This window comes from Clytia hemisphaerica, unplaced genomic scaffold (genome assembly GCF_902728285.1).
Source record: "Clytia hemisphaerica strain Z4C2 unplaced genomic scaffold, Clytia hemisphaerica genome assembly, whole genome shotgun sequence".
Lineage (NCBI taxonomy): Eukaryota > Metazoa > Cnidaria > Hydrozoa > Leptothecata > Clytiidae > Clytia > Clytia hemisphaerica.
In genome coordinates, this window is record NW_027103851.1 from 2,281,792 (window position 1) to 2,295,173 (window position 13,382).

The window sequence follows — 13,382 nt, forward strand, 5'->3', positions numbered from 1 at the left end:
ATACTCATGTGAAAGAACCCCCTGAAAGATTGACACAATTTTTCATTTTTTGATTGAACTACTGTTTTTATTTTTTCCTATTTTCATAGAGAATGCTGTGCTGGAATGATAATTAAATCAAGATCATGCTAATTTTAAACTGCGAGTATTTTGAATTTCTCTCTTTAAAAGCAAAAATATTCCATTTTCATTGCTTTTTTTACCAAGATTTGCGCTAAGTTTTGATGCGAATCTCTAAATGAAATATCAATTAAAAAGTGACCCTGTCGCAAAATCACCAGTTTTGCTCAGTGAGCTCGTTGTGCAACTATGAAGGTCTTAAAAGACCTCCTTGAATTGATTTTTGTATAATCGTTGTGTGATAACTTTCCTTTCTCGTAGTAACCAGTTCCATTAAGGTCGGTTTCAAACACCCCGCATCACTGATCTGTATGAAAACCCTTCCACTTGAAAGATTGCATTCCTTTTTTTATCCAAACATGGGGGTAAACGAACATTTCCAGGCCCTAAGGAGTGTAAAAAGTTCTTCTTTTGAGAATCTCAGCTGGATCTGCCCTGAGCTAAGTAAAATTCCAACAGAAATAGAGATGAATTTGCTAAATTTCGCACCGAGGCACTGAGACAGGGGTGTGTTTTGTAAAATGATTAATTGGAAAATGTTTATCAAGTCAATAACCTTGTGTCTCCAGCTAAAAAGTCTTTCAATGTCACAACATCGCCAAAACCAAAAACTCGAACTTGTTGTAACCTTCTCTATAAAAAAGTCCACCCTAATAACGGGTGTTACGGACTTAATTGTGTTGTTTTGGCAATTAACGCGAAGTTAATTGACTGGAGAATTGACTTATTGTTTTAATGTTCTTTTGTATTTCCCTTTTCGTATAATTTTTATGACCTCTAGGGAATTTCGTGTTTTCGATAAAATGTAATGTAATTTTCTTGAACTTTGAGCAATCAAAAAATATAACTGTTTTGAACTGTGATGTACACAGACGCTTGAGGGGGGGGTTTTCACTTTTACGGTATGACGGTATTGGGCCTTTTTACCCCCGGTAAATCGGTATTACGAGAAAAAAACGACGGGATTACGGTATTTCATTTTCTACCGGTATCGGTAAATTGCCTGTTTTTTTGTCGGTATATCGATATTTTTATCAATAAAAACGGTATTTCGGTATAAAACTATTTACCTTTTAGTTTCTTCATGAGTTTCATGCAGAAAGATTTTCAAAAAAGATAAGTCTATTCCGCTATCTTAACCAGTAAAATTTTCTTGCTCGCTTCGCTCGCACAATCTTCGATGTTCTATTGACTTATTGTCATGGTGAGGTTATTCAAAATAAGCAAAACTTTACGATATCTAAACAAATATTTTCGTTATTTTTCTACGGGCGCATTTTTTAATGACAACTTTTAAGATGCAAATACTGCATCCAACGAATGAGTCTAGATGAAATTTTCTCCGTCAGCACTAAATGATATGGTCGTCTCTCCGTATTCACTTGTATTGCTACTACAATGCAATACACTAATACTGCAGTAACTTAGAAACAGTAAAGGCGGTATTTACCCCTTCAATAATTAGTAAAAGTAGTTAGTTCTAAAAGCATCTGTGCAGCATCGAACGATTAAAAAATAATTCACATCATGATGCACATGATGCGTTTTCAGGCAATCTAGGCATTCTAAATTTTAATTTTTTTCTTGGGCGAAACTCTTGGAACGCCGCACCGGGTACGGCAGGTACGTCGCTCGCCGTACCATATTTTTGCCAACAAATGGTCAGTGTTAAATAAAATCAAAAATTGTGTGACCAAACAAGGCATACTTGGCTAACAATAGCGTAATAAGGCCGTTTTTCAATAACAAAGGAGAGCGAAAATTGTCGAAAAATTTTCGCGCTCGCTTCGCTCGCCTTCTTATTTTCCAGTTATTTTCTTACCTCTGCTGATAGGGGGGGTTGAACTTTAGAGTTCGCGTCCTTTAGTTGCCCCACAGCACTACCAGTATGGAGCCTGTGTTGAAGTCTACGGCTTCTCAGACCATGATTGGCCAAAACCTCGATTTTATAAATTAATTCTCAATATAAAAGACATCTTACGGGTCTGCGAGGAAGAAATTATTGGGGGAAAGGCTTAATTTTGCATTTGCCTCCCGTAACAAGCAAGTAACTTTGGCGTGGCAGACCTAAATATTGCTTTATGAAAGCTCAAATAGCTGTAAAAGAGGCCTTAAAAAGTCGACGATATCGAGAATAAGGTCACAAACCTACCAAAAAACTTTATATATTGGCGAAAAGGTTGAATTTACCCCAATAAGGTCACAATCGTTTAACCAAAGATGTAAAAGCAAAATCGGTGCGTGAATACCTGAATTGAGGGTTGACTGGGGGGCCTCATAAAGTTGTACAGTTTCTAATTTGTTACTACACAATAGATTTGATAACTGAAAATTCATTATTTTCGAAAAAAAACATAAATATAATATCGGTATCGGTATTAGGCTTCCTTCACCGACGGTATTACGGTATTTGACCCAAAATTTTGTCGGTATGACGGTATTTAAGACCCCTGAAAACCCCCCCCCCCGCTTGACTGGTCAACGTAACAAGTGGTATTTTTGCTCCATTAACAAACGGGATCCCAAAGAATGGAAAATATCGACTTCCCACGAAACGTTGCTTCGACTTAACGTCCGTAACGACCAAATAATAGTGAGTTTTTGTATTTTTGAGGACGATGGAGTGACTGAAGCGATTTGGAATAACCCGTAGCTCTGACCCGAAGACAGGATTTAGATAAATGAGAAGCTAACCGTCCCGCCATACATAAACTAGCAAATGTGTTTGAATGCTACAACAACGTCTAATTGAGTTGTTGTTCCTTACACCTACCTCTGCAACAGTTGGAACTTCTTGTGTCATTGTTGGTCAATCTCCTTGCAAACTCTTGATATGTCTCTTGTGAATGTTTCTAATATTATTCACACATCCTATCCAGCAACAAACAATCCTGGTCATAATATTTGAGAAAAAAGGGAAATTCCCACGAAATCGTATAGCCACAAACGATTTGGAAGCGCTCTAACTTAAGTCAGAAGGGTATAGTTTAACTCTGAGTTTTCACATGAGACTTAAAACTTTCGACCTTAGGATCTGAGGATCTGAGGATCCAAAGAGTTCCAGAATAGTCCAATAAGGCTCAGAATATAGCCTGGAACTCTATAAACCCCACTCAAATTGAAATATTTGATTAAATTTAACAAATAGCCCAAAAGCGACTTTCTCGCCCGAACTTTAGAATGCTAAAAGCAAGGAATTAACCAAAATTCTCAATATATTTTGACCGATATTGTAGATGTATTTTACATGACTTCACCGGTAACGTTCTGGTCCCATCCTTACAACAAACAGGTTCAAAATATTGAATTAAAAACTAATTAATTACTATGTTTTTCAGTTTTTAAGTTTTTCCAAATAATGTAAACATCAACGCGATACTGTATAGCGGTTTGTACTTTCACATGTCGCTTATTCTCATTTTTCCTTCAACGGACTGTCTGTCTGTTATTGTCGACCTTCTTTTTCTGATTCTGGGAGACAAGAAAATGAAGAATAAGTAAAAAGACAAGCTAAAAAGAGAATACTTTCGTTAATAATTCAGCCTTTATGTATTCTCTTAGGTGATAAGTTTTCCCTATGAGTACTATTTATGTTTTCTTGATTCTATCTTTCTTCGTTGTACACGTTTTTTTATAAGAACAAAATATATAAGAACATAAAGGCTTCGATGGACAAAATATTTGGAACAAGTTAAGAAAATTTTAAGGCCTTATGGACTCAAAAACACCAAATTTCTTAAGAAAATAGACAAAATTACTCAAAAAATAGCGAAAATAAGAACATTTTAGGCCTATCAAAAAGCTTAGAACATCCGAAGGCTTCAAAATTTAGGATGTTCTTATAAAAAAAAACGTGTATCTTTCAAACTGAAAGTCAAAGATTTTGCTTCTCGTGAGAAAAGAGCAACGACGTTTCAAGATTTCTTTGAAAGCCTTGGAAGCTACTCGCTGGATACACGCTTTTTTAATAAGAATATTCATGATGATATTGGCCGAAAAATTAACTATATTTTGGCCATTTTTATCCTTGATGATATGAAAAAAATATGAAAAAAAAACATTCTCATAAAAAAAGCGTGTATATTCTCTCAGGAACAAAATCGATCATTTGTCTTCTTATTTATTACCGTATTACTTCGAATAAACGCCCCCATCTTTTAAACGCCCCCTCGAATAAACGCCCCTCCTAAAAGGAAAATTATTTATTAAACGCCCCCTCAAATAGACGCCCCCTTCTAATGAACGCCCCCTCTAGGGGAGGGGCGTTTATTAGTAACTTGTGACTTTAATACTTCAATACCAGTGTTGATTGGGCTTGGAAAGGAAAATTTTAGTCATTTCTTGTAGCCAGAGCAGTTTTCCATGCAATTTTAGTCGTTGAAACAAAGAAATTTTGCACTAGCCACTAAAATCCTGATAAAGAACTAAAACAAAGGGTATATTTGCTCTAAATATTCGACTTTAGTCTAAAATAATTTAATAAACGCCCCCTTCTTTTAAACGCCTCCCTCGAATAAACGCCCCTCCAAAAATCGAAAAAATTAAATAAAGGCCCAATAAACGCCCCAGGCGTTTATTCGAAGTAATACGGTATCCGTTATCAAAACTGTGGAACAAACACCGGGGGTTGCTACTACCCTCGCCGACCCACGGGGGTTATCTACTGAGATTCAAAGAACGGATGATATTTAGGACTCATTTTTTGCGGAATTGCAAAAAAAGTAACCCTCAATGGGACTGAAAATCCAATATTCTTTCACATTCTCCCAAATTCCTCTGAAAAGGTACCCTACGAGGGACTGTTTTTGCAACCCTACCTGGTACTCATGAAGGTACCCTAAAAGCGGTGCATCTCCGTACCACTTTTTTTGCCAAAAAACCCACACTGGGGAACAAACAAGAGGCCAGGTCCCAGACCTGGTTGGTGAACATTTATAGATTCAAATCGTCAGACTTCAAAAAGGTTTGGCTGAAGAGCCATTTTATTTTCTGAGGTTCTACCGAGATACCGCTTTATTTGGAGGTTCTACCGAGATTCTTTCGTACCAGGCTCTTTGTGTGTGGCCTGGGGTGAGAGGTGCTCTTCTCGAGTTGCAAGTTTTGTTAGAAGTGTGTTCATATGGTTTTTCCCAATGACAATCAGACTCACTCACACTTTTTAAGAAAGTATTTACCATATGTAGACATATGCTGTGCAAGCCGAAATGCTGTGGTATTGGATTAAATTTAGTCTAAATTACCGTCAACCTATGACGGAGTACCACAGTCTAATGACAAATTGTCTGTAAATAACAGAGAACCAACATCTACGGAATTCAAAATTTCAAAGATATTGCCGTACTACACTACGTTAAACATGAGATACACCCCTACGTCACAGGCCCGTTGAGACCCCCGACCCACTGGAAAATGTGGCCAAAATTTCGTCGCCGTTGGGAAAAATACGCTACAGTTTTAGTCACACTTGGAAATTGACTTTCATTTCATCCCCAATCAAAATTCAATGTAAGAAAGAAGTTGCATTCCAAAACCATCGGACTGGATTTTTTTAACTTTGAACAATGATAATGTCTTGCTGAATTGGAAGTTTGACGGTAAAGATCCGCACCCATTTCACATTTTTGACTTACACATTACACCCCCTTCTCACAGACTTGAAAACGAAATCAATCCCCATCGAGTTTCACTCCGTTATTGTTGTGCCCACTGGCTGAAAAAATCCTAACGGGCCCGTGAGAAAGGGGATGTTGCAGTGTGAGACGTCGCAGGCTCATTTTTTGGTGGTTTCAGCAAAATTAGACTTGAAATCACCCCCTCTCGCCCCCAGGAAGGTTAGAGTTTACACTTTACTCCAGTTAAAGTTCATTCTTTTCAACAGCTTTACAAGAGAAGAAAAATTTTCAAATTTCCGATTTTTAAAAAGGTTTGGCTGAAGAGCCTCTTTTATATTCGGTTTTACTGAGACAATTTTATTTGAACAACAACCCGGACATGTAATGTGTTTATTTGGCGTTTTGTAGCCTGGCGGGTGAGAGATATTCTTTGACTCTCTCACCACGTTACTAGACTAGTATCAAATCTTAAACGCACTGATTCATATTTGATCACAGATTTACTTGTGGTTTGATGCTATGTGCGTAAGGTTTTCCCCATTGACAGCTTGAAAGCTGACACAAATCTATTTGGCAGTGACACAGTATTATATTACTATATGCAGTAAAGAGCATCGGATCGTAGTCTAACGTCTTCACTGCAAATTCAGTCACCAGTCCCCTACTTTCAGACCTGATCTGCTAGTCTTGTTAATACTTGCATTACAATTACAAACTTGACCTCTGAGAATTCCTAATTTGAGTAAAGTCATGAGTAAAGTCTATGGTAGATATCTTGAATTTTTGGACCCTTTCAGAAACTCAATTGCTAATTTATGTTTTTACTCATTTGAGATACTTTCGAGGGTGTAAAGAGAGACCCTAATGGCTCCCCAACACCCATTTTTCCTAAGAACCCCCCTCCCGGGCCCACTCAAATTCGTCAGCTGGGTCAAATCTAAACTACAACCTTTTAAAACTAGTTTGGATGATAAAAATATTGAAATAAAAAACAATCTCAAAAATTAATTTGTTTACCTTAATGTTTTGATATTCAATGTCCGCTAATTGGAGAGGGAAAATAAGGGTTCTGGCAGTTTCATGCAAAAAGATTTGTCAACAAATCTGAGGGTCCGCTAATTGAGTATCCGCCTTTTGGAAACTTTTGTATGAGGATTTGACTAGGAAATATGAGATTGTCCGCTTATCCTTTTAGAGTGTCCGCTAATTGGAGGTTTCGCTGTACTTTCAAAATTGCGAAAATTGTAAAATGTTGAATAATATTTTATTTGTCGTGTTATATCAGCAATGAAAATATTTAAATATTGATACTTGTAAGTTAGTTGTAAGTTCTTTTTGGTTTAGTTTGGTAGTAAGGGTTAAAATTGCACTTTATTCCAGTTACGCAATACACTTTTTTTATAAGACAAACTATATAAGAACATAAGGCTTCAATGGCCAAAATACTAAGAACAAGTTAAGAACATTTTAAGGCTTCGTGGGCTCAAAACACCCGATTTCTTAGGAAAATGGACAAAAATATAAAAAAAAAACGGTAAAAATAAAAACATGTTAAGAACATTTTTAAGCTTAAAACTAAAAAAGTTCAACAATTTTGGATGTTCTTATAAAAAAACGTGTACACGTTGTTTTCTTATTAGAACGTCTTAATTTTGGGCTGAACCTGAATATGCTTATTGTTTTGACAATTTTGAGCCTCAAATGGTCTCATTAGCCTTCTTGAAATTAATTCACTTAAATCTACAGAATTACCTTGGGTTTTAAAAAATTGGTCTTACAGTCGAAAATATCTTCTCTGATTTACAGTTGGGAAGTAAGAGCTAGGCTTCTGCTCAACCTGTAGCGAAAGTTAAGAGGTCTGCAATTCGGACTAAGTAAAAGTAAATTTTTTCCTAGTTTAAGTGAAACTTTGACTAATTCCCCTGGGCTAGCCTAATCCAGAAGGTACTTTTCCGTGCGATATCGCTCCCAGTTCGACTTCTGGAAGGATGAGCTATTTCTCGATTGGCTACATAAATGGTCTGTGATGCCTTGCTGTTGGTGCATCTTGGTGGTGTGGATTTTACGCACTGAGCGTCTGACACGGTTACTAAAGTAGTGTGACTTTTCACACTGTTACATAAATTGCTTTTGTTTGTCAAAATATTTATTCAACTGAATAACTCTAAAGAATATATTTTTTTTAATTTTGAAAATTTCAGTAAAATTGAAGAGACAACGCACAAGGTTACATTGAAGATTGATTTTTGATTCATTTGTACATCTGAAGAAACTTCAAAATACACCTTGATCAATAACAAACACCAGCCAACAAAACCACTATAAATATGCTAGATGCAGACGTATGAGACGTATATCACACTATATCAGGACACGCTAGATCATCGACAACTTGCACTCGTTTGATTTAACAACAAACCAACATGAAGTTGATCATCGTCTTAGCTGCTTGCTTAGCATGTACTTTTGCAGGTTTGTAATATCAAAACAAATTTTAGTACAGTATACATTTTTAACTATATAAGAACATAAGGCTTCGATGGCCAAAATATTAAGAACAAGTTAAGAACATATTTAGGCTTAATTCATCGCACCAAATTGCTGTTGCGATTTTTGTCATCTCAGAGAAGAAGTTATTGCATTGTTTTTTCGCGCGCGTTCTATTTTGCGCCAATCAAATTGCGTCACGCATTCGAAAGATTCGAAAATGTTGCAATCAAAATCAAAACAAAACGTTCCATTTGTGACTTTGTCAGTTTGGCTTTTGAAAAGAACACATTGAGCTTTTCAAAAAATAAAACCTTTAATTATTACTCTCATTCTAAAAAATAAAACCTGAGAATGAAGGAAAGTTGTAAAATTAATTAAATTGAGATTTGATTGGAAAGAGGTATGTATGTAGAGAAATGGAATGCTTTGTTTGCTTCAGTTTTCGCTGTAGGCTTTCCTGCCTTCGAAATTCAGTTTTCGAAGGTAGCCTTTATTATTTATCCAAACTTTATTCTTATCAAATGGTGATTCAATTTTGGATATCAAAAACTCCCAAAGATGACCAGTAAGTTTTTATTTAATTTGGAGATGAAAAAAATGGCAAAAAAAGGCTGAGCTTAGAGAGAACTGTCGGCCATTTGTACGAAAAAGGGATTCCTTTTTCGAAGTTTTTCTTCCAGTAAGAGTATTTTATACAGTACAATATTTGAAAATTAAGCTGCTAGTTTGAAAATCAAACCCAGCTCGATGGATAATTTACTTTTTAGATCAATGTAAAATATGTTTTGGATTTGTAAATGCTTTGAGTTCTTTATAAAATTAAAAACTAATACTCATGCCAAAATTTTCCTATGTCCTTTACGTCAAAATCTAGATTTTAGAAAAGTTACACAAAACTTTTATCATGCATGCCATCTCTTCTCGTTCAAAAACACCACATTCCTCATAAGGAAACCCCATAACATTATACATATTTGGAAAGCCTTTGATTATACTTTTCGAATGTTTTGTCACTCTAATTATTCTATATGGCTAAAAGCGGGTTTTCCCTTGACTTGTAAACAAACATTGAAGCTTTTGACGTAAAACATGCAACATTTTCAAAACGAAATTCGGTAGAATGTTGACCATAAAGTATATGTTATTATACAATTTTGAATAGCCCTAAGCCTGAACTTTCAGAAACGATTGTCACTATTAAAAGATAAAACTGCCATGATTCACTGTAAACCTTGGAACACGAGAGAATTTCAGATTTTTGTTAAAAAAGTCAGTGAAGTTCAGAGGCTGTAGTAGTACACAAATCTTTGGAGTTAAGAGTCCAAATAAAAACCAAATGGTAGACAAATTATTGTATTTTTCAGAAATATATACATTTCATGATTAAAAGTGATTATAAACACCTAAAAAAGTGATATTACAGTGGGTTAAATCGTTAAATATGACCCGCGCGCCATTTCTGACGTGATTTCGAACGTTTTACCCCCGTCTTTTTGACGTTTATGATTCGAACGTCAAAATTAGGAAACCCCATTCGGCGCGATGTCTCAAAGAGTTAAGAACAACCGAAGGCTTCAAAAATGTTGGGTGTTCTTATATAAAAAAAGTGTAATTGTTAAGGATAGGTGCTGTTGATTCTAATTCAAGCATTCATACACAGTCACCGTGTTACTTGCTTGGTCGGACCCCGTACTTACTGGGATAATAGACCCAAAAGTCGTTCACTGTGGGAGCTCATCATTACTGTTAAAGAAATCAAAAGCCGTTTGGCCATTTAGTAGCTCTCCCTACTGACGTTAGAGAGCTGAAACAAGGTTCAAAATCAAACTACTGGTAACAAAAGTTTTCTTCCCCGTATATTTAGGTCTAGAAATTTTTCATCGAAGCAGTGAGATATTTGTGTGTATACAGTGCTGTGGTGTTCAACAGAGAGAAAACTTACCCTACTTATTTGGAAATTCAACAGCTCTGAGACCTGTTTTTTATTTATTTCTGTTTTACTTTTTTAGCCAACCCATTGGATCAAGCTAAAAAGGTTAGTATTTAACTTTCAATTACCAACAATCAACCTTTCCACTAAAAGGATTTAGCAGGGCAAAACTTTGTCAAATCACTTAAGTCATTACATATATTGTAAACAAACCAGATATCTTTTGAGCGTTCAAAATTCATTGCCGAAATTTATTGTGCTATGTTACGATAAATGCTAAATTCCCCCTGGTACAGCATATACGTAGACCAGCTCATAGATATTTGACGTTTTGAAAACTCAATAATAATGCTAGAAGACTTATTCTAGAACGAAGTGGGTATAAAAAGGAAAACTAGAGGACAAAAGTGTAGTCTAGTTTATAAAATCTCATATTATTCCGTAATACCCATTGTGACAACTTTTCTGTCTCTAGAAGGAAGTCCGTGCAGTTGAGATTTTTCATTAAGGTTTTCGTCCCAATTGTAACCCTTGGAAGAACGAAATTTCTTGAATTGTTTTTTAACTTTCCGCCCAGATTAACCAAAAGGTGGTTGCAACACTGAATATCTATATTATTATTGTACACCCCCTTCTCACAGACGCGGTAGGATTTTTCAGCCAGCGGGTATGAATAGGGAATATTCTCATATTCTTTATCACTGGGGATTTCGATTCTTTTGTTTTAAAGACAGGAAATTCAGTGGGGATGGGAGAAATAGCATAATATTTTGCAATGCGAGGATTGGTTTATTTGATTAATTTGCAGTGGGGACAAAAATTGGAGAATGACTTTCCACCGGGGACAATATTTTGGCCAATATTTCCAGTGGGAAGGGGTACCAGTGGGTCTGTGAGAAGGGGGTGTTATTGTATAACACCCTTTACCCCCCCCCCCTGGATACCTGAATTTTAAAAAGTTAAATTTGTTTCAAACATATTTAGTGTTTGTCCGAGCACAATGCATGCATCAAGAAATTGGAAAGCCAAGGAGTGGACTTCTTCCAATCTCGATCGAGATGTGGTGCATGGTTCATTAAATGTGGTATGGAACCTGGATGTATCGAAAAGGTAAGGAAGGTTTGCTCGAAAGCTCAAGATTGTTTTTACGTTTAGGCTGGAATTCCGCCTAATTTCTCCTATAAGAAATGTGTGTAAATGTAAGTTAGAAAGGTACAATCTCTACCACTAATTACTTGACACAAACAAATCACTGCTATTAAACTGTTGGAACCATATTTCTATGAAGTTAGGCCTGTCTAATATAAATTAATGACCGAATTTCAATCCTATTATGTTGAAATTTTCCGACCCTTGGTGGGACTGTGGTTTAATTTGACCCTCACAGGGACTTCCAGAATCCAAAAAAGGACCCTTAAGGACGGCACATACCCTTAACCTTCACTTACCTGAGCCCCCTACCGGTTACCACCAAGCTGGTAAAGAAAGCAAATATTTTATCAATTGTGTTTTTGTATATTTTCAGTGCAACAAGTCAGCGTTAGCTTGCTTACAAAAGGATGTTAAAAGTACCATCTGTTTGGAAGACGGGGGTAAATGCTACATGAAATGTAAAGCCTACACCAAGTAAACTAACCATCTTTAATTATTATTGTTTTTATGAAATAATATAACAAATTTTTAAACTCTCTGAAATATCGACTTGTTTTTATTTCTCGGTTAAATCCAAGTTTCATTTTCAAGAGGAAACAAGGACAAAAATTTATTCCCTCTGTGCGGCACAGAGGCTCTGTCCTCTCCACCATTTATCTCAGAGAGTGTAAAACGGGCCTTCCTATCTTGAATTCCTTAAAAACTTTCCAACAAAACTGTCATTAATTTTTCGACGTAACAGTTTATGAAGTTCTGGTTGTGATAAAATGTAGATAAATGCATCTAACATCCAACCAATAGCATAGGAAGCTGTCACAACCAGACCAACGATATAGCTTACCATTTCATTAGCATTGGCAATATAAACCCACAGTACGGTTTGATCTGGTATAATGATAAAAATAATGAAGGAAATCACCAAAAGTGAAGGCGTATAAAAGCCTTTCCTCAAATCTCGTAATTTCTGTAATAGGTTTTTTCGTTCAGGGCTACCGCTAGAGTCGCCATTTTTATTTTGAAATGATGTAATCTTTCGCTTATTTTCTTGTATTTTCTTGAAGAAATAAATATACGTCAATGTAACCAGGATTAAGTAAGGGAACTCGCATACCGGCCATAGATAAACTAGTATCCGAACAGCTTTCTTCTCTTCCCCATTATAAGTGATTGTTGGGATGAATATCACCCAAGCCAATATCCAAACCAAAACTGAGGCTAGTTTTGCTTTGCGCATGCTCCAATACAGACTATATTTGATGTTCAAATAAACAGATAAAAATCGATCGACCGTGATTAAAGTCATTGCTCCAAAGTACACAATATAACATACTATCCCCATGAAAAGGTTTAACTGTGGTATACTGAAACCTTGTTCCAAATTCAAAATAGCTTGAACAGTAAAACATGTAAGATACATAAGTTCAGCTATACTTAACTGTGCTAAGTAAAATCTCTGTATGGATGGAAAGTTTTGATTTGTTTTGACATGGTATAGCAAATATAAACCAAGGACGTGTAGTGTTAGTGTTGTACAACATAAAATGATCGTCAAAATAAACAGAATCCCCATTCTTGGGTTTATTAAATCATTTTGCCATATCTTCAATAAATTTGATTCAACGCTTCTGATATTACTTCATTGGAGTTTGAACAGCTTTTCTGAAATTTTCTCGATTTCGTTCGAAAAAGGATTTTCTTATTAATGCGAATTTGTAAGTTGAAAATTGTTATTTCTTGCTTCAAAAAGCTTCACCTGTCTGCATAGATCCCAATCTAATCAAAACTCCTTTTTTATAATAACTCACTGGAGGTTTTTCCAAAAAGATTGATAGCTTTTGATTAGATCGATCGTATCATTATTTAGGCTGCATGCATCCCCAAATTAGTTTTGATATAGGGGATGCGAATCAGGCTCTGATATCGCTTCCGAGAAAATTACCGAATAGCTATGTATTTTGCAGAATTTTAGCGACTTGTATTTTTCAAAAAACTCGATGTGTATTGTTTGAGTTATTTGATGACGTAAATAGAAATCAAACTAGCCGTCACCCGGCGTCGCACCCGCCGAGTAGAGTGTT

At 35.9% G+C, this 13,382-nt stretch overlaps 1 protein-coding gene across 1 annotated transcript; it reads left to right on the top strand.

The window, feature by feature from the left end:
- The first annotated feature begins 8,155 nt into the window (after positions 1 to 8,155).
- Positions 8,156 to 11,847, top strand: LOC136807835 (uncharacterized). Its single transcript, XM_067064456.1, has 4 exons — positions 8,156 to 8,204; positions 10,196 to 10,257; positions 11,137 to 11,262; positions 11,678 to 11,847. The coding sequence occupies exons 1-4, from the start codon at positions 8,156 to 8,158 to the stop codon at positions 11,780 to 11,782; spliced, it is 342 nt and encodes a 113-aa protein (XP_066920557.1). The 3' UTR covers positions 11,783 to 11,847.
- Positions 11,848 to 13,382: the final 1,535 nt, after the last annotated feature.